Raw genomic sequence first — 27,596 nt, forward strand, 5'->3', positions numbered from 1 at the left:
TCCTAAAAAGGTCAAAACTACCACATTAACAGTAATTCCATTAGTACAGTTATAATACTGACACCAATATCCTTTAAAGTGATCATCACGGACTACAAGCTGCTAACAAAAGTAAACTGATTTCAACAATGTATGAAAGCATCAAGACCGGGAAAGACCAGTTAGTCCATCAACGTCTCATACAGTTATGCCACCCAATAAAATAATAATAATCGTTTGTCACAAGTAGGCTTCAATGAAGTTACTGTGAAAAGCCTGTAGTCGCCACATTCTGGCGCCTGTTCGGGGAAGCCGGTACAGGAATTGAACCCGCGCTGCTGGCACTGTTCTGCATTGCAAGCCAGCTATTTAGCCCACTGTGCTAAACCAGCCTCCAATACACCAGGTCAGGAAATTGCCCAACTGCTAGATGACATTTCATCTGCTGAAACCACCTGTAATCACTGTCGGGTATAAACTAGTCAACTTATGTGCAGAAAAAAAACCTCTTTACAGATTGACCAATGGTGCGTGGCCAAAGAAACCAAATTGAAAAGTCAGTTTATTTCTCACTTTGTCCTCTTCTTGCAACTTCACATCATATTTGTAGGGCAAAAATTTTGGATGAACCCATTTCTTCTCTTCTTTCTTGAGGCTTGTAGGTAGCTTGCGTGGTGATCGACGAGCTCGGTCACCTGATAAGCATAACATAGCTGTTATTTATTTTGCAATGCTGACGGTTCAACTGTCTCATTGCAGTCAGCATTTTGGTGATAACGCAGCCACTTGCATTGCTGTATATAACAAGCCAAACCAAATTGGATAGAAAGGGAAGCGGATCTAAAAGGCATGACATAGTCCCATTTGTAGGGTCCTACCATGGTGTCTGGAATAGAATGTGAACAGCCACTTTTATCTGCATGTACCTTTTATCAACTTATTGCCTGCAAGTGAGCAGCTCCACTGATTTGATACGGCAAATATGTATTGTAAAGCAGAAACATAAAGCACCACCATTCTCACTGGATGCTAATCCCAAAGCACCAAATTTTAAAACTCAAGAAGGTTCATATTTTGTTAGGTGATAGTGGCCAGGCTATAATGTCACTGTAAGCACGAGGCCTAGGCTAATCCCCTGGGGACATAGGTTCAAATCTCACCATGGCAGCTGGTGGAATTTAAATTCAATTAATCAATTCAATTGGGTGTTTTTAAAATCAAAGCTATTGCCATTAATAGTGACCATGAAACTACCACAACTGCTCTCTGAAGCAAGCTACTCAGTTCAAGAGTGATTAAGGATAGGTAGAAAATACTGGCCTCATCAGTCACGCCCACATCCCATGAAAGAATAAAAAAGCATTCTCTGCCATTCACTATTCAGTAGGATTCAGGTTGCTCTTTAGTGATGTGTTATAGGGATCAGTGCTAAGACCGCAACAGTTTACAATTTATATAAATAACGTGGATGAAGGCATTGTAGGGATGGTTGTTAAATTTGCTGATGACACGAAGATAGGTAGGAAACTTAGTTGTGAAGAGGATAAAAGGAGGATACAAAAGGGTACAGATAGGTTATGAGTGGGCAAGGATCTGGCAAATGGAGAACAATGTGGGAAAATGTGAAATTGTTCACTTTAGCAGGAAGAATAAAAAAGGATATTATCTAAATGTTGAGAGATTGCAGAGCTGAGGTGCAGAGATATCTGGGAGTCTTAGTTCACAAATCACAAACGGCTAGTGGGCAGGTACAGCACGTAATTCGGAAAGCTAATAGAATGTTATCATGTATGGCGAGGGGAAGTCAGGCAGCACGGTGACACAGTGATTAGCACTGCTGCCACACAGTGCCAGGGACCTGGGTTCAATTCCAGACTTGGGTGACTGTGGAGATTGCACTTTCTCCCCGTGTCTGTGTGGATTTCATCCGGGTGCTCCAGTTTCCTGCCACAAGTGCAAAAAAATGCAGGTTAGATGGATTGGACATGCTAAATTGCCTCTTAGTGTCCAAAGATGTGCAGGTTAGATGCCGGGATACGGTGGGGGAGTGGGCTTAGGTAGCGTGCTCTTTCAGAGTCGATGCAGACTCCTTCTGTACTGTAGGCATTCTATGTTAAAAGTAAAGAGGTTATACTTTAGGACATTGGCGAGACCGCATCTGGAATACGGCATACAGTATTGATCACCTTACTTAAAGGAGGATGTAAATGTGTAGAAAACAGCTCAGAGAAGTTTTACCAGACCAATGCCTGGAATGGGTGGGTTGTCTAATGAGAAGAGTTGGACAGGCTAGGCTTGTGCCCGCTGGAGTTTAGCAGAATAAGAGGTGACTTGATTGAAACATACAAGATCCTGAGGGGTTTTGACAGGGTGGATGTGGAAAGGATGTTTCCTCTTGCGGGAGAATCTAGAACGAAGGGTCACTATTTAAAAACGAGGAGCCGCCCATTTAAGACAGAGATGAGGGAACATTTTTTCCAGTTGAGAGGCTCGCGGGTCTTTGGAATTCTTCCTGAAGAGGTGGTGGGAGCAAAGTCTTTGAATATATTTACAGCATTGGTGGATAGATTCTTGATAAACAAGGGATGGTAAGTTATCTGGGGTAGGTGGGATGCAGATTTAAGGCTACTATCAGATCAGCAATGATCTTAATAAATAGTAGAGCAGGCTTGAGGGGCTGAAAGGCCTAATCCTCACTTGTATGTTCATTTATTTTAGCCCTAAGTTGTGAAACACAAAATCTTGTCAATGAGTGAAAATTAAATTTTAAATTTAGCACAGACTTTAGCAGAACCAGAAAATTTTCTATCTCACTGGGCCAACTGGTTTTATATTCAGATCATGAACCCATAACATAGAAAAACATTATTACAATAGCAAACAGTTCTCGGGTCAGGGATTACTACACTAAAACACCTAAAATTAACAATTTAACAAAAAGTAACTGAATACTTCAGTGTTTACCCTATTAGGCCCATGTCCAATCCCATCCCCTGTTCTCTGTAGCTTTCTGTTTTTTGCAGTACCAGAGTCAAATTTTGTTTCTCTGAAAGATTACTCCAACTTAATTCCAGCCGCCTCCCCTTCCCCTGACCACCACCCTGCCCCCAACTCTTCTGCAAATATTTATCCCCTTCCTTTTAAAAAGGGTTATTTTCACTACCATGTATCCCAGTAAGGATTCTAAGTGCCAGCACAATCAGCACAAATTCTCCCAATATCACCCTTTCGATTTTACAGGTCACCGAATTCTTTGCCAGTAGAAAAACCTTTCACAATTTACTTCAAAGCCCATAGATTTGTGGCCTTGCATTCGTCTTTACTCAAATTAGAATCCCAGTTTCTCGACTCTTCCCTCATAGAAAAGGCTCCTCTTTTCCCGTCTAATTGCTTCTGCCCTCTCTTCAGGGAGTTCTTCCCAAAAGCAACCAAAACTGGAAACAATATTTTAACTAAGGGCTAACTTACAATTAATACCAGGTCAGCACTACCCCTGCTTTAAAACTCCATACACTGTTTAGAAAATCTGATGTCTTTTTAAATAAATACAATTTGCTCCATTGCTCTTCACACTTTTATAGCTATGAATTCCTAAATTTCAATGCCCTACCAGCTTCTAGGATCTGGGTTGTTGAGGAAATGAATGCAGTGATTAAGCCTCGGGCAGAAGACTGCAGGTTTGACCTGGCTTTGTAATTTGAAGGAAATTCATGAATATAAAATGGAATCAATGATAAAACAGGACAGGATTTACTGAAGATCATTTATATAAAGAACCGCAATGGGAGAGGTGGGACAGAGAGTCCTTGGGACTCCAGAGTTACCAAGTCTCCCCCGACCACATCTGCATGCTAGTTCTCTCTAATATATGCATGATGTGAATGAACACATACTAGTATTGCTGTCCCTCTTGCTCTCCTCAATTTTGTTGCAGGGTTCTATACCCAGGCTCTCGTGCGCCACCTGACTGGAATTCTCCTTGTCACTGGAAGGTGAGTCACAGGTTCCATCAGTTTTCTTCTCGGAGGATAATTCTTCCTTCGGTTCCAGAGGATGGACTTTCACCACCACCACTTGAAGAATTTTGTTTTCCCCAACCTAGAAGGAAGTTATTCATTAATTTGGGTTTACCTTCAAATTTACAATTTGTACACACATCGATGTCATCAAAGAAAAATACTCCCATTTGCTGCAGAGAGTAGAATTACTAATATTAACAAACTTGTTTTAGCAAAGGGAGATCCATGGCATTTGAACCCAACTTCCAAAGATGAAAGTGCAATAATCACCTCTGCCAGAGTTAATTTCCTTCACCAACTTATTGCTGTACAATTAATATTAGTTATCCTCTAATCCAAACATTGTTTCACAGTGGGATTTGTTGAATGCCAGCATTTCCCGTCACACACAAAAGCAGGCAGTGACTCATGACAAGGTACAGCGACACAATGTCAAAATGACTGCAATTCAGAGGTATTTATACAATGAGTGAATTATCCTGCGTGTGTCCATGAACCAACTCTGGTGTCCATGAAGTGCCATTTTCCATGAGGTCGTAAACAGCAGCCAGGACCTTTGCCCCTCGAGCCTGCTCCACCATTTAATGAGATCATGGCTGATCTTTTGTGGACTCAGCTCCACTTTCCGTCCCGAACACCATAACCCTTAATCCCTTTATTCTTCAAAAAACTATCTATCTTTATCGTAAAAACATTTAATGAAGGAGCCTCTACTGCTTCACTGGGCAAGGAATTCCATAGATTCACAACCGTTTGGGTGAAGAAGTTCCTCGTAAACTCAGTCCTAAATCTACTTCCCCTTATTTTGAGGCTATGCCCCCTAGTTCTGCTTTCATCCGCCAGTGGAAACAACCTGCCCGCATCTATCTTATTTATTCCCTTCATAATCTTATATGTTTCTATAAGATCCCCCCTCATCCTTCTAAATTCCAACGAGTACAGTCCCAGTCTACTCAACCTCTCCTCGTAATCCAACCCCTTCAGCTCTGGGATTAACCTAGTGAATCTCCTCTGCACACCCTCCAGTGCCAGTACGTCCTTTCTCAAGTAAGGAGACCAAAACTAAACACAATACTCCAGGTGTGGCCACACTAACACCTTATACAATTGCAGCAGAACCTCCCTAGTCTTAAACTCCATCCCTCTAGCAATGAAGGACAAAATTCTATTTGCCTTCTTAATCACCTGTTGCACCTGAAAACCAACTTTTTGCGACTCATGCACTAGCACACCCAGGTCTCTCTGCACAGCAGCATGTTTTAATATTTTATCATTTAAATAATAATCCCTTTTGCTGTTATTCCTACCAAAATGGATAACCTCACATTTGTCAACATTGTATTCCATCTGCCAGACCCTAGCCCATTCACTTAGCCTATCCAAATCCCTCTGCAGACTTCCAGTATCCTCTGCACTTTTTGCTTTACCACTTATCCTAGTGTCGTCTGCAAACTTGGACACATTGCCGTTGGTCCCCAACTCCAAATCATCTCTGCAAATTGTGAACAGTTGTGGGCCCAACACTGATCCCTGAGGGACACCACTAGCTACTGATTGGCAACCAGAGAAACACCCATTAATCGCCACTCTTTGCTTTCTATTAATTAACCAATCCTCTATCCATGCTACTACTTTCCCCTTAATGCCATGCATCTTTATCTTGTGCAACAACCTTTTGTGTGGCACCTTGTCAAAGGCTTTCTGGAAATCCAGATATACCACATCCATTGGCTCCCCATTATCTACCGCGCTGTTAATGTCCTCAAACAATTCCACTAAATTAGTTAGGCACGACCTGCCCTTTATGAACCCATGCTACGTCTGCCCAATGGGACAATTTCCATCCAGGTGCCTCGCCATTTCTTCCTTGATGATAGATTCCAGCATCTTCCCTACTACCGAAGTTAAGCTCACTGGCCTATAATTACCTGCTTTCTGCCTACCTCCTTTTTAAGCAGTGGTGTCACGTTTGCTAATTTCCAATCCGCCGGGACCACCCCAGAGTCTAGTGAATTTGGTAAATTATCACTAGTGCATTTACAATTTCCCTAGCCATCTCTTTTAGCACTCTGGGATGCATTCCATCAGGTCCAGGAGACTTGGCTACCTTTAGCCCCATTAGCTTGCCCATCACGACCTCCTTGGTGAAAACAATCCTCTCAAGGTCCACACCTGTCATAACCTCATTTCCATCAGTCACTGGCATGTTATTTGTGTCTTCCACTGTGAAGACCGACCCAAAAAACCTGTTCAGTTCCTCAGCCATTTCCTCATCTCCCATTATTAAATCTCCCTTCTCATCCTCTAAAGGACCAATATTTACCTTAGCCACTCTTTTTTTGTTTTATATATTTGCAGAAACTTTTACTATCTGTTTTTATATTCTGAGCAAGTTTACGCTCATAATCTATCTTACTCTTCTTTGTGGCTTTCTGTTGCCCCCTAAAGATTTCCCAGTCCTCTAGTCTCCCACTGATCTTTGCTACTTTGTATGTTTTTTCCTTCAATTTGATACTCTCCCTTATTTCCTTAGATATCCACGGTCAATTTTCCCTCTTTTTACCGTCCTTCCTTTTTGTTGGTATAAACCTTTGCTGAGCACTGAAAAATCACTTGGAAGGTTCTCCACTGGTCCTCAACTGTTTCACCATAAAGTTGTTGCTCCCAGTCTACCTTAGCTAGTTCTTCTCTCATCCCACTGTAATCTCCTTTGTTTAAGCACAAAACACTAGTGCTTGATTTTGCCTTCTCACCCTCCATCTGTATTTTAAATTCCACCATATTGTGATCGCTCCTTCCGAGAGGATCCCTAACTACGAGATCCTGAATCAATCCTGTCTCATTACACAGGACCAGATCTAGGACCGCCTGTTCCCTCGTAGGTTCCATTACATACTGTTCTAGGAAACTATCGCGGATACATTCTATAAACTCCTCCTCAAGGCTGCCTTGACCGACCTGGTCAAACCAATCGACATGTAGATTAAAATCCCCCATGATAACTGCTGTACCATTTCTACATGCATCAGTTATTTCTTTGTTTATTGCCTGCCCCACCATAATGTTATTATTTGGTGGCCTATAGACTACTCCTATCAGTGACTTTTTCGCCTTACTATTCCTGATTTCCACCCAATGGATTCAACCTTATCCTCCATAGCACCGATGTCATCCCTTACTGTTGCCCGGATGTCATCCTTAAATAACAGAGCTACACCACCTCCCTTACCATCCACTCTGTCCTTCCGAATAGTTTGAGACCCTCGGATATTTAACTCCCAGTCGTGACCATCCTTTAACCATGTTTCAGTAATGGCCACTAAATCATAGTCATTCACGATGATTTGCGCCATCAACTCATTTACCTTATTCCGAATACTACGAGCATTCAGATAAAGTACACTTATGTTGGCTTTTTTACCTCTGTTCTGAATCTTAACACCTCGATCAGTAACCTCTCCTAAGTTATATTTCCTCTTAACCTTTCTCCTAATTTTCCTTGTCGTTGAACCCATATCTTCATGTGACAACCTGCTGCGTCGCTTCCCATTGATGTTTTCACTTCCCGTTTTATTCCTTTTAGTATTCCTGGTCCTAGTCACTGAGCTCCCCTCAGTCACTGCACCTTGTACAGTCGCCCTTTTTGATTTTTGACTATGGCTTCGCTGCCTTAAACTTTCCCCTTACTGCCTTTTGTTTCTGTCGCTGTTTTACTACCTTCCAACTTCCTGCATCGGTTCCCATCCCCCTGGGAATGGGAAAAAAAAAGATACATGGCTGAACCCAGGATAAAGATGGCTGGATATGACTATCCTCCTTATTTTCTGAAAGGGAATCGTACGACCAATGGAGAAGTGCAGTAGTTATGTGGACTAAAGTAACTGCTTTGGGAAAGAGAAAACAAGGTATGGCATTGGCTCTTTCTCTACCATATGGCAGTAAAATCCGAAACAAAGTGCTTTCTGAGCTGGAATTGGAAGAGTTAGACTCAGAAGGAGGTCTGGAGACTTTATTACATTATATGGATAAGATTTATTAGAAAGATTACTTGTTAAGTGCGTATGAAGCATGGTCGGATTTTGATAAATTCTGGAAAATGGAGGATATCTCCATGGAAGACTATATAATGGAATTTGGCAGACTATATAAAAGGCTGCAGAAACACAATCTGGAATTTCCAGTCTGTGTTGGCCTTTAAATTACTTGACTGTGCTAGAGTGTGCAACATGGATAGGCTCCTGGTTTTGACAGGAGTTCAGTTTACTGATAAGGATACCGTATTCGAACAGATGACAAAAGCTTTACAAAACTTTCTGGGGAAACATTCGATTCCGATGGCTCTGATGACACAAATAGGTCAGCCTGCAATAAAGCAGAATATGGAAGATACACTAGTAACAGGATGGCGAAATCGTATGGCCACGAACAGGGCTCAAGGCTATAGAAGGAGACCGAGACAAGGAAATTATGAAGACAGAAACCCAGTGAGAACCTACAATAGGAAGATGAACCCCAGAAATGCACGGGGCATGATAAATCGATGTTTTCAATGTGACTCTCAATACCATTATGCTTTCAACTGTCCAACTCGTTATGATAGAGTGAAGTGACACATGACACGGTAAGAGTCAGAAGAGGAAAACGATAGTGACCAGAAAGAAGGCATTGTCCTATTGACAGGCAGTTTTACGCTGGTAATGAGGGTGTTGGTTGCAGAATCCTTCAACTGTGCTGTATTGGACAGTGGCTGTACATCTACTGTGTGTGGAATTGACTGGTTAAAATGTTACCTGGACTCTTTGAATGCTGAAAATCGTAACAAGGTTAAGGAATTTGAAAGTTCCATAAGTTTCAGGTTTGGGGATGATAATACTCTCAAGTCGCTGAAAAGAGTGGTGATCCCTTGCAATATTGCCGGAGTGAATCATTTCATTAGCACGGGTGTTGTATCAAGTGAGATACCTTTGCTTCTGAGCAGACCGTCGATGAAGAATGCACACATGAAACTGGATGTGGAACAGGATAAAGCAACAGTTTTTGGAAAGACGGTGGACTTACAATTTACACAGTCGGGACACTATTGTATTCCATTACTGACAAATAATATTTCAAGTAGAGTGGTTAAGGATGTGTTAATGGCAGTTGAAAATGGGACTTTAGCTGATAAAAAGCTTGTGGTATTAAAACTGCATAGGCAATTTGCACATCCGTCTCCTCGGAGGCCGAAAAATGTATTAAAGGTTGCAGGGGTAAGGGATGACGACTATACTAAACTGATAGAACAGGTTAGTGACCGCTGTGAAGTTTGTATGAGGTACAGAAGGACACCAGCACGACAGATAGTAACCCTACCTTTGGCCAGGGATTTTAACGACATTGTGGCCATGGACCTTAAGATCTGGGATAAAGCAAATAATATATTTATTTTGCATTTTGTAGATTTAGCAACCAGATTTAGTCAATCAACGAATGTACGAAGTAAAGAAAAGAGAGTAATTATGGACCAAATCATGAAAAAATGGATAGGGACAGGAATGAGTCCACCGGCAAACTTCCTTACGGACAATGGGGGAGAATTTGCTAATGATGAGATATGGGATGTGTGTGAAAACATGACTATCAGAGTTATGAATACGGCTGCAGAAAGCCCATTTAGTAATGGTGTCTGTGAAAGATATCATGCTGTCATCGATGACATGCTTCGGAAAATTTTGGCAGATCGACCAAATTGCAGGCTAAATTCAGCTTTAGCATGTGCAGTACATGCAAAGAATTGATAGTCCTTATCAATTAGTGTTTGGTAGAAATCCTAAAATTCTGTCCATTTTGGATGACCAGCCTCCAGCTTGGGAGGGGACTACAATTAGCTCTGGTTTTGCTTAACATTTAAATGCATTACATAGCAGTAGAAAAGCTTTTTTGGAAGCAGAAGTCTCTGAAAGAATTTGCAGAGCTTTAAGACATAACGTATGGCCATCAGATGCAGTTTTTCAGCAAGGAGACATGGTATACTATAAGAGAGACAATTCTAATGAATGGAAAGGCCCAGGGACGATCATAGGCATAGATAGTAAAACAATTATTTTGCAACATGGTAATCAAACTGTTAGGGCCCATTCATCAAGGATAATGGGTACAGATTACAAATTTTCAAATTTAGACAGAGCAGACAGACATGACGAGGAACCAGAGTCATTTGCTACGCATGTGTTACAGAACTATGAGGACCAATTACCTGATATAGACAGGGTTTCTGTGGAGGAACACAACACTTCTGGTGAATTAAAACAGGCCATTTTTCCGTAAGGGCAACTGCCAAAAGTTGGTACAAAAGTGACATACTTGCCTGAAGGGTCTAGTCAATGGAAGGATGCAACTGTTATTAGTAGAGCAGGGAAGGCCACTGGAAAGTATAAACATTGGTTGAATGTACAGCATTCAGGGGAAGGAGTCAAGACAATGGATTGGGAAAACGAAGTTCAAAAATGGAGGGCACAAAAACGCAGCGCCAGTTCAGATAGTACATTGGATAGTGAACAGGTCCGCAGGAAAAGGTCGAGAACTATTGAAAGGACATCCCACAGCAGAAGGGAAAGATCAAGCAGTACAGAACGGCGGGAGATGGGACGTAGTTTATCAAGATCTCGGAACATGAGTAAGACTACGAATACTAATAGGAGTAGAAGCCCACATGCACGTGAGATTTTGGTGGCTTCAAATAAATTAGATGAAAAAGTTATTAAAGAAGCTAAACATCAAGAATTGCATAGTTGGAGTGAATTTGGGGTATACACGGAAGTACCGGATAGGGGACAAAGAGCTCTATCCCACAGATGGACTTGCACGGAAAAGGTTCTTCCGGATGGAACTTATAAGGCAAAGGCCAGGCTCGTGGCAAGGGGATTTGAAGAAAACTTAGAAGATCAGGATTTAAGGGTAGATTCACCTACAGCAGGAAAGGTTATTTTAAAGATCTTCTTGGCTCTATTAGCCACTAAGGCATGGGAATGCAAATCTATAGATATAAAAGCTGCCTTTTTGCAGGGGCATCAGCTCCAGAGAGACATTTTTCTCTGTCCTCCTAAAGAAGCAGCTAACACAGAAGGGGTACTCTGGAAGTTGAACAAATGTGTATATGGATTAAATGATGAATCTAGAGTCTGGTATTTTTCAGTAAGGTCAGTTTTGTTAAAGTTAGGCTGTTGCCAGTTGAAAGCAGATCCTGCAATGTTTTACTGGCACTATAAAGGAAATCTTTCTGGCATTTCTATGATGCATGTCAATGATTTTTTGTGGGGAGGGATCCGTGATTTTGAAGTTATTGTAATCTCTGGTTTGAGGAAAGAATTCAGGGTTGGAAGTCAGGCTTCCAGTGCATTTAAATATATTGGACTGGAAATTGGACAGACTAAGTTAGGGGCAACTTTACGCAGCAATCTTCTTTGGAAAGCATCAGCCCAATAGCAATTAGTCGTGGCCGAGTTTCACAAAAAGACGCAATGGTTTCAAAGATAAAAAAAGAGCAACTGCGAAGTTTAATTGGGCAACTGAACTGGTTAGGTAGACAGACTAGACCGGACGTGACTTTTGATGTCTTAGAGATGAGTACAAAAATGAATGATCCCAAAGTGGAAGACATAATAAGAGCAAATAAAGCGTTGGCCAAACTAAAAATGCACGTGTGTGTTTTGAAGTTCCCGGTTTTAGGTGACCTTAAGCACCCATAGTTTATAGTGATGCGTCCTACGCAAATTTATGTGATGGGGTTTCAAGCGCAGGAGGTTTTATAATTTTCCTTTTGGGGAACAATGGTAAATGGTGCCCACTTGTGTGGGAAACAAAGAAAATAAGGAGTGTGGTAAAAAGCACTTTGGCTGCTGAGACGTTAAGCCTTGTAGAGGCGGTGGATATGGCTTTTTATATAAGTATGATATTGACAGAAATTTTGGGATTAGGGGATTTGGGTAATATACCTATTGACTGTCACATTGACACTAAATCCGTGGGAAAATGTGCACTCTACAAAAAGTGTCAATGTAAAGAGGTTACGGATAGGCATCACAAGTCTGAAGCAGATGTTGGACAGAGGGGAAATAACAAAAATTAAATGGGTCGACAGGAGCTATCAACTGTCAGACTGTTTTATGAAGAGGGGCAGACTGTTAAATAATGGGTTAAGAGACATTGCAATTAGTTGTCTCATTTATGTTAAGTATCCATTAATTGACACTGATATGTAAAGGGGCTTCAGGTGGCCTCTGTCAGGTGGTGGTTGTTAAGAGTTTTGTGCAGAGGCTGAGGAAGTGAAATAAATGGTGTTTGGTGAAAAGGAACAAGAACTTTAGACTCTTCATTTCACAGCAACTAAAACGTCTAACACCAAGGACTACCCAGGATATCAGCAAAAGCACCACAGCCTAGGGAATAAACTTGGAATTTGTGGCTTGGATTGGGGATTTTAGTCATACATTAGGCCATCACGGAAACATTTTTGAAGCTTTATGAAAACATCTTCTAAGGGCAGCATGGTGGCGCAATGGTTATCACTGCTGCCTCACGGCATCAAGGTCCTAGGTTCGATCCTGGTTCTGGGTCACTGTCCGTGTGGAGTTTACACATTCTCCCAGTGTTCGCATGGATTTCATCCCCACAACCCAAAGATGTGCAGGGTAGGTGGATTGGCCACGCTAAATTGCCCCTTAATTGGAATAAATGAATTGGGTACTCTAAATTTATTTTAAAAATAAAAACATCTTCCAAGTCTGACCTGGAATTCACAACGTTCTCCAATTGCAAACTTAGTCATGATCTCCATCCACGTTTTGTCAACAAGTTTGTCCAGAGACAACGTATTGTGATGAACATGTTCTAACACAGGCTTTTCAAACCACACCGGATACTCCTCCTTTAGCCTGCAAAGAGCAACAAAGCAGAATAAGGTAAAAGTGCTACATCACATATTAACAAGTAACAGCAGTTTAGACAGGATTCAAAGGAACATAGCCAAAGAAAGTAGTGATTAAGTGGTGCCAAGCTTTGGTTTTAAAAGCCTGTCAGTTGTAGAAAAAAGTGATACGGGTTTGAGGAGTTGGGGATGAGTTGGACAAAGTGAAGACTCAGTTCAATATGTGGAAGGGGGACTAGGGGTGAAAACGTGGCAGGTAGCTGCAGTTTATGGCTGCTCAACATCTCCAAGGCCAGTTACACATGCATACTCTACAACAGAACAACAAATTCCCAAATAGAGTCGCATCTAATTTCGCAGCTACAAGAAAAGCAATCCTCCTTTTCTCAAAGCACATTAAAGAACAATAAATTTTCTCTTCCCTAAACTCCAATCACATTATGCTCAAGTGTTCCCCTTTCTATATTAACATTTAGTTATTTTATGCAAGAAGTCCCCGTAACTCCAAAGCTGATGCTGCACTGAGCCAGTAGATGGTGCCAAATTGCAGTATTCAGTAAACTGCAAGTAGAAATTGTGATCAGAGTCACACCACCAGTCTCCCTCTGAAACAGAGCTTTCACATCCTTTTTTAAAACTTAAGCAAACGCCTCGTCCGCCATCCCCCTTCTTCCTTGGGCATCTCAGTCAGCTACCTATTCTTCACTTATGTTTCCAATAAAAACTCTGACCATGGAAGGCATCCTAAGAAAAAAAGAAGCCTGATCTGAGCATTATCCATCATTCTCAGCCATCCAGTTAATCACATCTCTGAGAGAAGTCAGTGAACAGCAATCAGAAGCAGGAACCCTGGCTGATTCTTCCCAGCTAGTTAAAGGGCACGGCTGCCAAGTGGCTACCATATTCCAGTGCATTTCATCAGAATTCCAGTATTCCAGCAGCAACAGTGGTAACCAGTGCTGCCTCATAGTGCCACACACACACTCCAAACTGTAAGTGACTTTCACAACTTGACAGCACCAAACACTTCTCCAGTACTTATGAACCACCATTAGAGAGGATCATTTTGATGGTTCTGCTCAGTGTTGTAATTAGGGATTAGGAGTAACAGTGGACATATGAAGCAACAATGTTATGATCACAGACCAGATCCCAACGGTGGTTAGGATACTGGACCAAAACCCCAATATTTTAGTTTATTTTAAAACTGTGCTGAAAGAATGATTGATTTGTTCCAGAAGTGATTGCATGAAAGATAGGGCTTTGGTATTTCTAAAACAAAAATGAATACAACATTAAACTTCACACCCAAAAAGAACAGTTTACAATTACCTCTCAACACAACCATAGAATTTCCCATTAAACATCAAGAAAAGAACATACAGCTCTCAATCCAGCTCAAAATTAGCAGGACATAGAGTAATACTTGCTTTATAAAACAGATTTAGCTCCAATGGAACTCCTTCAGACTCTGGCTGAATATCTTCAAACATTACTTCAACTCGGTTGTTTCAACCTTTTCCATGGCTTCAGACAAGACTGCTCTGCTTTAAAATGATTACTCTTTTATTTGAAACTATCCTACTGGAAAAGAATTGTGGGCTCAGTCAGGCAGATCAGAACTCGGCTCTTCTCTCTCTCTCTCTCAATTGCCTTTCTGAGCTCCACCCAGCAATGATCTCATCTCCCATCTCAAGAGGCTGCATAAACACATGAACGTCTCAAGGGCCTCCTCAGCCAAACCACTATGCATTAGCCCAGACCGATATCTTCTGGCCACCAAAAATACCCAGGCTCTACAAACAGAATTCTTTTTTTTTTTAATTTTAAACATGGCAACGGCAGTCAAACAGACACTAACCCCAGGCTTCGAACCCTTAAATTGCCCACGACATTTATAATCCAAATTTTCCTAAAATCTTCCAATCGTCACATCTTACACTTGTACAGCACCTTTACCATAATGAATCATCTTAAGGGAATTACAAAACAAAGTATGACACCAAGCCACATCAGGAGATATAAGGTAAGATGACCAAAATTCTGGTCAAGTGACTAGGTAAAACGTAGGAGATCAGTCAGCAGCATGTTTGAATAGTCGATTCCAGAGGTCACAAAGGTATGGGTGAGGGTTTCAGCAGCAGATGAACCAAACAAGAAAAGTCGAATGATGTTACAGAAGGTGGAAACTGGTGGTCTTACAGATGGCACAAACACAAGGTTGGAAGATTGTCTTCGGATCAAATGTGATACTATGGCTGCAAACAGGCCGGATTAATCTCAAATTGTTGCCAGGGAGTGGAGTTGGTAGCTAGGCAAAGGAGGGGACTGAAATCAATGGCTTTGGTCTCCCCAATATGTAACTGGAGAAAATGTCTGCTCATCCGTGCTGGATATCGGCTAAGCAGTATGGTAATTTAACAACAGTGGATAAGTCGAGAGAAGTGGTGGTGATGTACAGCCGGGTGTGACCAAGCATACATGTGAAAATTAATGCCATCATTTGGATGTTACCAAGGAACAACATGTAGATGAGAAATGGGAGTGGCCAAGGAGTGATTCTTGGGAGTCAGCGGAGATAATAGTGCAGGAATGGAGAAAGAATCCATTGTTAGCGGTTCGTTGGCTATGATCAGGGGTATAAGAATGAAACCAGGAGAGAGCAGTTCCACCTGTTTGGATAAGAGTGGAGAGGCAATGGAGGAAGATGACGTGGTCAACTGTGCAAAGGCTGCAGTGAAGTTAAGAAGGAAAAGTTTGCCTTTGTCAGTCACAGGTGTCATTTGCGACTTTGATAAGAGCTGTTTGGGCAGTGGTCGGGACAGAAGGCTGATTGGAGGAATTCAAAGGAGTTGCTGAAAAGTTGGGAACAAATTTGGAAGGCAACAACACAATGATTTAAAGGAGAAAGGGAAAACACTTGAGCGAGAGAATCATTTACAGTATCACTTAACATGGGGTCAGAAGTGAAGTTGGGTGATCAGCAGTTTAATGGAAATAAAGTGGAGGGAAAAGGAAGTGGGCCTTATGGGCCTCAGGTCAGAGAAGGCATGAGGGAAGATACACGAGAAACTGGAGAAAGGTGCAAGTTCAGGCCAAGGAAGAGCATTAAAGAAGGTTTGGCGAGGCGGGGTGGCAGAAGGGAGGAACCTGACAGAGGCAAAGGGTTTAAGATGGTTTTCAGCACAGAAAAGTTAGTATCTTTGTATTCCAGGATTATTGAACAGTTGTAGCAGACAAGAGCAGAATCTGTTTCAAGTCGTCCAGTCAGATCTGCTAGTGGACAGCCAAGACCATTGTGCACCATATTGTTTCAAGTCTGCACCCCTTGGTCTGAAGTGTGACGAGTTCTGAAGTGTGACGAGATAAGGGTGGTTCCAGGGGGAACCGTTAGGGCAAGAGAAATTAATGGTTTTATGGGGGATAAGGACATCAAAAGTGGAGGCGAGGTTGAAGTTGAGTACATCAGTAGTGGCACAAATGTTGCGGCGAATGGAGGGTCGAAGGCTAGACAGCTGGAAAATCTCAAAAACAACTGGATCAGAAAGGCCATCGTTCTGAACTGGTTTTATGTTGGAGGAGAATATTTGAAGTTACATGATAGGATGAACAAAGAACAAACAGTACAGGATCAGGCCCTTCGGCCCTCCACGCCTGCGCTGATCATGTGTCCTATCTAGACCAACCGCCTGCATCCTTCTATACCCCGTCTGTTCATGTGCCTATGCAGATAAGTCTAAAAAGTAGCTAATGTATCTGCCTCAACCACCTCACTTGGCAGTGCATTCCAGGCCACCACCACCCTCTGCGTAAAAAACGTTCCCCGCACATCTCCACTGAACTATCCCCTTCACCTTGAACTTGTACCCCCTTGTAATTGTCATTTCCGCACAGGGAAAAAGCCTCCCAATCTATACCCCTCAATTTTATAAAAACTTCTATCAGGTCACCCCTAGGCCTCCGTCTTTCTAATGAGAACAATCCCAGTTTATTTAATCTCTCCACATAGCTAATACCCTCCATGGCAGGCAACATCCTGGTAAACGTTTTTGGTACTCTCTCCAAAGCCTCCACACCCTTCTGGTAGTGTGAAGTACTGGTCAACAGCAAAAGCAATTTGAAGTGATGAATTTTGAGATATTAAGATGCAGTGGTTAACAGCATTGATAATATCATGCTAAATAAGTATTAATCTCCCCCCAACCATGCACTATGAAATCTAATCTCAAACTAGCATTGACTAATAAATGGCATAATAGTAAGCAGACATTATTTCCTGGAGATAATTCCTCTCAAATTAAAATGTGAACAACATTTCTCAACAATTACGGCTGCTTTACAGCACCATACGCTCCCTCCATCTCTCAATATAAAGAATTTAAAATATTAACCATAAATTTTCCCTCTGCTGAAGATAGGAGTGGAAATTGGGCCCTAGCAGATTAGCTCCCAGATTTTCTAGCCCTTTAATTTCAATGAAAACAAAATTGATCTTTAATAATAATAGTCTTTATTAGTGTCACAAGTAGGCTTACATTAACACTGCAATGAAGTTACTGTGAAAATCCCCTAGTCGCTACACCTGTTCGGGTACACGGAGGGAGAATTCAGAATGTCCAATTCACCTAACAAGCACGTCTTTCGGGACTTGTGGGAGGAAACCCACGCAGACATGGGGAGACCGTGTAAACTTCGCACAGACAGTGACCCAAGCAGGGAATGAAACCTCGGTCCCTGGCCGTGTGAATCTACGGAACTAAGCATTGTGCTACCATGCCGCCCATCTGGGTGTAGAATAGACAGCTGATCCACACTGCCTGCTTTACTTCCAAAAGTTAAAATCAGCCACAATGAATCATGCTGATGTTTCACTTTAAATGGTCATGAGCAGCTTTCCAAGACCATACCCAAATGCCACTCCGTCCCATCTGACAGCCTTGACCAGCAAACCACTACCCATGGGTGCGTGACAGAAGCTAATCTGTTCAAATACATATTTACCACAAAACAGTCACTTGGTGGCAGTCAGGACCTTGGGTGATTTTCATCTCTTTAGACTCTTTTACCCCTCCCCCTCTATTCCATGGCCTGAGGCCAATCAATGAATCCTTAATGATAATCTTCATTAGTGTCACAAGTAGGCTTACATTAACAATGCAATGAAGTTACTGTGAAAATCCTAATATCAATCCGGTCTTAAATTAGGTTATTTAGCCAAACTAGAAATCAAAGATAGCACTTTAGGCTGCATATCGCGGAGTATTAGCCAACCAGTCATTGGAATAGCAAGTAATCATTAAAACTAACTCCCAGTTTATTCCTCTTTAAGGAATATTAACATCTCCAGTTTATGCTGGTGCAGTTTTAAAGCTACCAATGGACTAGGGTTGCCAGCTGTTCTGTTTTGCCAAACTTGCCTGTAACTAAAATCACTGGACTTTAAATAAATGCTGGGATAGGAAAATCAGAAATCCTGGACTCATTCTCCCAGGCAGTCAACTCGGCTATTCCACAGAAAACTGAGATAACTTTTATCCTCTAATATTTATGGCCACACGGTGGTGCAGTATACTGCTGCCTCACGGCACCAAGGATCCGGGTCGCTGTCTGTGTGGAGTTTGCACTCTCCCCGTGTCTGCGTGGGCCTCACCCCACAATCCAAAGATGTGCAGGGTAGGTGGAGTGGCCATGCTAAGTTACCCCTAAATTAGAAACAGATAATTGGGTACTCAATTTTTTTATTTTTAAATCTCTAATATTTGTACCAGTTGCAATCTAATATCCAACTAATGAATTCTGTTAGGGGACATTGCACCATTTTTCTCAAATTTAAGAAACTGCGGTGATGGTTGAAGGATATATGAAGCTTGAAAAGAGTCTCAAAGAGGATGAGATGAATTGCAAATTAGCTATACAGTGATACCAAGTCTTGGTTTAAAATGGTTGTTTGGGAATGGTTGTTTTTAAAAAGGTCGTTTGGGAAAGACAGAGGAAATAATTCCTAATTATTTTGGGTACTAAGAATGAGATCGAGAAGAAACAGCCTCAGCATGAACCGCACTTAAAAGTTGTCAGATACAAAAACTTTAAGTAACAGTGTAATGAAGTTGACCTCAAAAGGCGTGACAGGAGCATATCTCTAGCCACGTAGGTGTGTGTATGTGTTTACATTCAGTCTTTCCCTCCTTGATCAGGTAGGAAGTAGGTTTTACATATCTTACTGCAGCTCCAATATAGTGGAGTGCAAAATACCCTAGTATTTATATTTTCGTATAAAACCCACAAATGAATACCATTTCTAAACTTTCAGGGAAGCTCAGCAATACAGCATTTCAGAATTTGTCACCCTTCACCCAACCTCAACAATTTCCCAACTGATGTAACAACTGGGATGCATTTGAACCTCTCCATCCTCCCTGGCACTACCCATTTTATAAGGGAAGCAGGATTTAAAAGCCCATAATAAAAACTGAAAATGCTGGGAAAACTCAGCAGGCCTCAGCATCTGTGGAGAAAGAAAGATTGTTAACTCTTCGAGTCCAAGAGAAGGGTCCAAAGAAGAGTCACACTGGCCTCAAAATGTTTCTTTCTCCACAGATGCTGCCAGACCGGAATTTTTTCAGCATGATTTGTTTTTATTGCATATTGCTACCATCTGCAATATTGTGCTTTTAGTTTTTTTTTAAAAACCTGTGTTAGTACAGTCTGGAAAACTAATGCTTCCATCATTCAACTAATAATATCTATTCGGGATAAATCTTATGAAGTTAAAACTGGTTCACAAGGCTTGGTATGGTGTGTTGTACCAAATTGGCCAGTTATTAGGAGAAGGGTATTACATCAGGCAGATACCCACCTACAGGTTTATGGAATTCACCCCAGCACCAAAGTGCTGTCAACTTATTAAATGTACTTTGTAATTAACAATGTCATATACTTACAGTTCAGTTACTTCTTGCTCCTCTTCCCAGGCTTCCTTGTGAGTGAGTTGGTTGCTGCCCGTGCTTTTGCATGTCCAGATTCGCTCTGCATATCTGGACAATCGAGATTCATATTCACTGAAAAGCGGCTCAGGAAAATAAAGGAAGAAATTGAGCTTATACACAGAAACCGTAAAAAGACAAAAAGCCATTTCACCATATTTGTACCGTTTCATACATTTGACCTTCTGTTCCCTCTTTTGCAGACCATTCAACTGTGGGTGTACATAGCAGTGCTCGATTCTGTTCTCACCGGTCACCTACATATTCCAATGGCAATGACAAGCAAAAAGTCTGCAAGTGCTTGGGGGAATAAAACAATCATAAAACCTGATCAGAGGGTCCATTAATATTTCAAAGCAAAGAGGAGTTATTATTTTGGATGTAAACGCTGCCTCAGAACTGGATGATAAGCAATTCCCTTCACAGTACGGAGCAACAAGTCAAGTTCAGTATACCAACTATTACAAAGAACCAGTACATTGGTTTATTAGTCTGCAGCCTACATTTCTAAAAGGGCTAGACAGAGGCTTAAGAGCAGATTTTACCCTATTTTGTCATTTGAATGCCTTTGCAATGCCTGACGGAGCTGCTTGTGAACGTTTGCAAGCACAGACACACACCTCCTTTAACACTGATCTCATTGCAACTTAGTGTCAGTACTACATCAGGCACCGGAAATACTGGTCAGCCGGTAGTTATTGTGTAACTGCAGTCCCGGAGGATTCCCCTCAATGCTCAACACAATATTTCTGATAACAATGATCATGGACTCTGACCATAAATTCCCAAAAGGAAAAGTAGGTGGTACATGCTGACAGTAGTTATAGCCCAATAGTTGCAATTGCTGCTGGCGTCCTCTGCAATAATATTAAAATCAAATCTTTTATGTTACAGAATTATGTCAGGGCTACAGTCAATATGCTGCAACTGTTCAGAGCTGCCACTATCTCCAGTAATTATCAGACAATAATGTATCTGTAACTGGAGTGGAATTATTGAGAAACCAACGTGCCTATGGGAGCTTGTATATAACCCCAATGTTTCATTAGCCTGGCATCACCAACAAGGAACATTCAAGCATTCTTTCTTGAGAATTCCCAAGCTATGCATCGTGGCGCTTTGGAGGTCACATCTAATGTTTAATCAATGCTCACGTTACCCTGCAATTATCTCAATCAGTTGTTAATTGCAGATTTTTGGAGAGTGATTTAGAATTTATCCACCAATGTATTACTAATTCCTTTAGAAACCTCCAAGCCCATAAGACGGAATCATGAGACAGGGTGTAGTTGCCTTGGCTTTGTAGGCCAGAGTGCCGTATTGGCCCACAAGTTGTAGTTTTGACATTCCTGATCACCTTTGCTATTGCAGCACACATAAGTTGGAATTGCAAGGATTGGCTGGTATAGCCAAGTAAAGTATCGCTCTTTCTCATTACATTTTGCCAGGTCTCAATAGGATTCTCTTGATCTTTAAAACAAAAATTACAACCAATAACTCAAGTTACTGTGCTCACTTCCTGCTCAGTGTCTTCCAAATTCCTGTCAAGCACCTTGGTTTGCTTGTATTAGCATGTGAAAGTTGCAAGTTTCTCCAGGGTACAACAGGGCCGTTTATTTTCACTACTTTTACAAATCAAAGTGCCATTAGTCTCATTGGAACTGTGGAGTTGCCCGAGACAAGACACACTCAAAACCAGAATACAGCAGATTCTAGAAACCCAAAAGAGAAAAAATAATAAAGCAAATCAAGCACCAAATGTGCAGAGAGAGAAAGAGTTAATTCTCCAGGTCAATAGCCTTGAGTCAGAACTGGAGGTTAGAGAAAACATTCAGAGGCAGGGAAATATCGGTGAGAGCCAGGGGCAAATGACTAGAGATGATGGGCGGTAATGGCAAGAGAATAAATGATGGGGTCCAGAAGTGCTATAAATGGCAACAGCAGAACCATTACCATTGTCTGCAAAATGGGAGCATTGATTAGGATCTGAACTTGTTGAATTTAATGCAGAGTCTGAAAGGTTAAAAAGTGCCTAATGAAATATGAGATACTGCCCTTGAGCTTAGGTTGAACTTCATTGTAACAAATTCAGGTTGAAACTATATATCTAAAAGTGGTTGCCTGAAGTGCATCTCCCACCCCTCAAACCCCTGGATGATGGTTGTGGCACCAGCACCTCACTCAATTATGGTAGTAATTCTGTATATACAACGTCAAGCCCAGCAACATAAAGAAGCAACATGGTTATTTTTATACTTCTCTAAGCCACACACACGGATTTCCAAGAACATGTTATGCCATTCCCACCTACAGAATAACACTACAAAACAGGTATAGAAAGGCAGACAGAAAATCTCAAAAGTTAATACTTCAAAAAGATTCATGGTTATAACTGTTATAACAATCTGCAGAGCTGCCATTAGGGTTTTAATAAAAGTGCAATATGAAAAACTAATTTTGCACAAGAGATTCATGAGGATGTTCCCAGGACTGGAAAATTGCAGCAGAGGAAAGATTGGACAGGGTGGGTTTGTTTGCCGTGGAACGGAGGATATAACTGAGGTGCACAAAGTTGTGGGGGGCCTGGACAGAGTGGATGTGAAGGGTCTATTTACTTTAGCAGAGAGGTTTATGACCAGGGGGCATAGATTTAAAATGATTGGTAAAAAGATTAGAGGGGAGATGAGGAAAACCTTGTCTCACCCAGAGGGTTGCGGGGATATGGAACATGCTGCCTGAATGGGTAGTAGAGGCAGAAACCTAACTAATTAAGTTTTAATCACTAAAGTGTGCTGTCACAATGGTTTTAAACAGATAAAATTTTGTACTATGAAAAACATCCAGCAGGGCAACTACAGATTACAGGCTTCGATTGCATGAAAAGAACATTCCTGGACAGAACAGGTCATGCTAAGAGCAGAAGCAACCTGATGGAACTACCCAAGATAGGAATATCACAGTATTGTTTCAAATACAATTACTTTCATATCGTTGTCAGTTTCCTGTTGCTGATCATTATCCAGCAACCCCAAACAAAATGTTTGGGCTGAGTTCTGATGCTCTTGCACTATCCCCACGATCACTTCAGTATGCTACCAGGGAGCAAATGATGCCCAAATCATACCACAATAAAGAGTTGACATCTTTAGAAAAGATGGGGGAAAGATAATAAAAAAAAGTATCATGCAAGATGATATCCCACATTTGTTTTCATACAATTGTTACTGCAGCCTACAGGTACTGATATACGAAATAGGTGTTTTGACAACAATGCAACATTAGCCAGACCGGGAGACAGGCGACAAGGGCTTTACAGATAAATATAGTATTTTCAAAAGACACAAACAGAATTTCCATGCAGACATCAATTTCCAATTATCCGAAATATAACACTGGATTCAAGTCATAGAATCCCTGCTATGTAGGAGGCCATTCTGCCTATTGCGTCTGCACCGATCCATTCTGCCCTATACTCGTAACCTAACCGCAAGAGATTTCTTGGTAGGAGAGTTACATTTATTTCAAAAATCACGAATCACATTTAGAGTAAGCTATAAAATCTATGGAATCCCTTCTTACTGTACCCAACTGGAAGTTTACAAGACTTGATTGAACATTACATGGAACGTGTTTATTGAAAAGTTGCTCGCTCAAATCATCTCTAAACTCAAATGTCATTAAAGAGACATTCCCTTGCTGCTTAGCCTTCTCTGCATTACCTGAAAAATACACGATTATGCATTACTTGTTCGTAATAATGCGAATCGGCAGCAGCATCGACATCCACTTACGACTATGGACAGTCAAGATCAGTCTTGTGCTCACCTACACTTTTCACTTGCTCATAATCAGTATTGGAAACTCTGACTCATATTCTCAAGAGCTCAGGGACACCAAGGCTGGCAATAACCAACTGCTGCTCAAACTTCCACATTTTTAAAGTTCGGACTAATTCTTGAGACTTAAAGAAAGTTACAAGGATTTGATTTTTGAATTTGGTTCAATAAATCTCAGCTAGTCTGTACACCGATTCAGAAGCCAACACTTCAATAACTCCTTTTTCAGTGGTGTCAAATTTGGATGGAGGACAGCAGGCAAGAGAGAACTCATGACCAAAATTAGTGAATCCTTTCTAAATATATGAAATTCTCACTCCTGCAGCACCACTCAATGTGCTGCAAGTAAATATTCGTAGACAGGCAATGACCGATCATAGCTCTTCTCCCAGGTATGACAAACTCATTAGTCAAAGCACCAATAAAATACTGTTCATCGAAAAGAACAGACAATGACCAAAATTCTGCACTCCAGTCACCCAGCCCCTACTTTAAAGAGTTCATTCAAATACACACATACCAGCACTACGTCTAAACAAGCACGAACAAAATAAAGCAGTTTTAAAAATCTTTTTTTGAAGGCTCTCAAACATTAAATATTACACCTAAAGCATCTTGATGGCCAGGAAGCTATGGCAGGTCATAGTTCAAAGCGTTACCCAAGTTAACCAATTGAACTAGAAGACATATTAGGAAGACTGCTGTCTTATTCTTACAGATCTCAATGAAAGCAGTACGTGATTGATCAAAGTAGAGTGCATTCTAAAGTCCACGGATTCCAAACAAAGACAATAAACAAATTGGATGTTCTACAAACTCCTGGAATAATTCTTTAAACTGAAAAGTTTTTCCACTCACATAAATCCTTACCAAAACATTTAAACAGCCACGCTAGTGACAAATAAGTTATTTTATTACAATAGTCCACATAAATAGCCAAACTTGAATGCAATCATAGCACTTCCCACAAGACATGTTGTTCAAACCTATATGTGAGACTGAGCGCTAGAAGGGTTGAGCAGGCATAGCAACTAGCTAGAGTGAAAAACAAACTTATTTTTGCTGCAATTGAAGTATACATTACTTTCAGAAGGATTTAATGTCCTCTCTACCTACACTCTCATTACACCCTTCATGCAAAAACCAGCATTGTTTTAAAGTGTTTAGAATCAATTGCCAGACTGTGCCTTCAGCATGCCAAGTATAAAATGGCCCATGAATTAAAAGATAGTACTCCTGTAGCTTAAAATATATCAGAAGTAAAAGCAAAACATTCATGAATATACCAAACACCAGTTCAGAAGACAAGAAACTGAACAAACCAAAGAAAAGGTCTGAACGATTTTTAAATCTCCTACATCTTTCCAACTCCTCCATGCTATCCTTGCCTCATTCCCAAGTCACTTTACTAAATGAAAAAGTAATCTTAAAATATTGTTCCTAAAAGCTCCACAGTAGGACATTGAGCCTTTTTCCTCAGATGGTGATGTCTAGCACAAGGGGACATAGCTTTAAATTGAGGGGCGATAGATATAGGACAGATGTCAGAGGTAGGTTCTTTACTCAAGAGAGTAATAAGAGCGTGGAATGCCCTGCCTGCAACAGTAGTGGACTCGCCAACACTAAGGGCATTCAAATGGTCATTGGATAGACGTATGGACGATAAGGGAACAGTGTAGACGGGCTTTAGAGTGGTTTCACAGGTCGGCGCAACATCGAGGGCCGAAGTGCCTGTACTGCGCTGTAATGTTCTATGTTCTAATCAAATAACACAACGGGTCCATTGACATCTTGTGAAGGGAATAATAGGTCAGTTAACCCTTCGACCGGAGATCCGCTATCTTGTATCCCTCTGGTTCCAGATTCCTATCTGGCCTCTGCTGTGAACTTCCAGACGAGGGCTCAGACCTCCAGCATTTGCAAATTTGGTTTCTGCACGCACTGATTCAGCACAAATCCAGGGTGATTTTCTTTTAAATTTGGGCGACAAATTGCTTGGACGGTTCACTCCCTGAACGAGGTGGCTGCAGCAGCATCAGCAAGAGGCACGGGAAAGCTGGGCCAGTCAGTCCTTTGACAGCTATATACAGTTGGGTCCAGCAGAGGAAAGGAGTGAAGCGTGGAACCTCGCGCCGGCTCGCACAGTTCGAGTTTGAGAGCGGGCTCCCCGGACGGATAGACTTTACTCATTCTCCCTTCAGGCTCGCACTGGAAAGCTGTCCAAGAGTAGGCCCAACCTGGCAACGAGCAGGGCCTCCCGACAATGACTAACTTGTGGAGTTGGAAACATTGACTGGATTCACTCGGAAGGTCATCCCAACGCTGACAAGACAGTTTGACAATAAGGCTCTTCCCCCCCCCACATCATCCCTCCCCACAGAATCTGCTCCTGCCCCAAACCTAGGCCCCCGTCCCTGGGGAGACGCCGTCGCTCGTCCCGGCTCCGCGGAAGAGTCTCCCCACACCCCGCGGCTGGGCTCCAAAGGATACTCGTTGCTCCTGAATCCCTCGCCGCTGTGCTCGATCACATAGATGGTCTCCTCCGCCGACAGGTCGGTAAGCGGCTTCGCCAGCGGGAACGGCTTCCTGCCCAGCAGCGGCGCCATGGCCCGTCCGTCCAGCCGGCTTCGGGGAAAGGGGAGGGCGATGCCGGTCGAGGACTGTCCACAGCCCCGGCTGCCCCCCCGGCCAGAGTGAGGACGAGGAGGAGGAAGGCCGCGAGCCTCGCACTCTGCCGCCAACTGGAGAGTTCAAAAATGGCGGGATTAGGCCGCGGCTCCGCTTCTCACCGGCGGCTCGACAGCTCCCGCCACCGCGCAACCCCAGTGGCCAGCCCGGAAGCACCCGCCCAGCCCACACCACACCCCCATTGGCCGCGGCCCGGAGCGCGCCATCCGGTTCAAACCCGTCCCGCCCTGCGATTGGACGGCAGCCGCTGTCAATCAGCGGCTTGGGGGGGGGGGGCGAGGGCCGGTTGTGATTTCGGAGGTGAAAGGTGACGACCGTCGGTTAAACGGTGACGGGGTGAGAGAGAGGAAGAGAGGTTTTTAAATTCGGTCGATCTGCACATTGGGGCAGGACCGGCACAGCGCGTATCAAGTTTTCGCATTTTAAATTTTAAAAATCTTCTTTTGATGAAAGCCTACGCACAAAGTGACGCGACGAAATCTAACTTGCTGGCTGAGCGATTGGAGCAAAGGGGCGCCGGGAGGCGGGGGCCTGACCTGATTGACGTCTGCATCCGAAAGCCGATTGGTTCCCCTGGCTGTCAATCAACGCCCCGAGGACGTCAGCAAGTGTGGTTGCAGGCTGTGGGTTAAGTGGTAATAAGAGAGAGAGGGGTTCTGGCAGCCTCGAGAACACCTAGGCCCCTTTGAATCGAGCCTAATCCGGACTCCAGCAGCTCTCGATAGATTGCACCATAAACGTTCACTCAACCTGCAACTCCTGCGGTGGAGGTGGGGGCATAATTTCTCCATAGATGCGGGGGGACGGGACGGACATGATTGAGCTATACAAAACTATGATGGGTAGATATAGGCCTTGGCAGAGAGTTCAAAAACCAGGGGCCATAGACTCGAGCTAAGCGGGAGAAGGACTAGAGGGGACGACATGAGGAAAAAAAATTTAAGCAGAGGGTGGTGGGTGTCTGGAATTCGCTGCGTAAACTCTTTAAAAGAACCTGGATCTGCACCTTAAGTGCTGTAAACTGGGGCTATGGACCCTGTGAAGGATGGTGGGATTAGAAAGGGCACCTGGGTGTATTTGGGTCAGCATGGTCAAGATGGGCCGAATGACCGTCCCCTCCTGTGCTGTATCATTTCTATTTTTCACAGGTGGCTTTAATGAGGTTGTACAAGTAAACGCCACTGGG

At 42.4% G+C, this 27,596-nt stretch overlaps 1 protein-coding gene across 2 annotated transcripts in view; it reads right to left on the minus strand.

Moving 5' to 3' along the window:
- Window positions 1-26,548, minus strand: part of baz1b (bromodomain adjacent to zinc finger domain, 1B) — a 141,551-nt gene extending 115,003 nt beyond the window's left edge. For both annotated transcript variants that reach the window (XM_072469330.1, XM_072469329.1), the window contains exons 1-5: window positions 26,213-26,548; window positions 19,845-19,961; window positions 12,766-12,910; window positions 3,873-4,077; window positions 553-674 (exon numbers count right to left, since the gene is read on the minus strand). In XM_072469330.1, the coding sequence (XP_072325431.1) occupies window positions 553-674; window positions 3,873-4,077; window positions 12,766-12,910; window positions 19,845-19,961; window positions 26,213-26,328 (705 nt within the window). In that variant the 5' untranslated portion in view covers window positions 26,329-26,548. The remainder of the gene's footprint in view (window positions 1-552; window positions 675-3,872; window positions 4,078-12,765; window positions 12,911-19,844; window positions 19,962-26,212) is intronic.
- Between the last annotated feature and the right edge of the window lie 1,048 nt (window positions 26,549-27,596).

This window comes from Scyliorhinus torazame, chromosome 12 (genome assembly GCF_047496885.1).
Source record: "Scyliorhinus torazame isolate Kashiwa2021f chromosome 12, sScyTor2.1, whole genome shotgun sequence".
NCBI classification, from domain to species: Eukaryota; Metazoa; Chordata; class Chondrichthyes; order Carcharhiniformes; family Scyliorhinidae; genus Scyliorhinus; species Scyliorhinus torazame.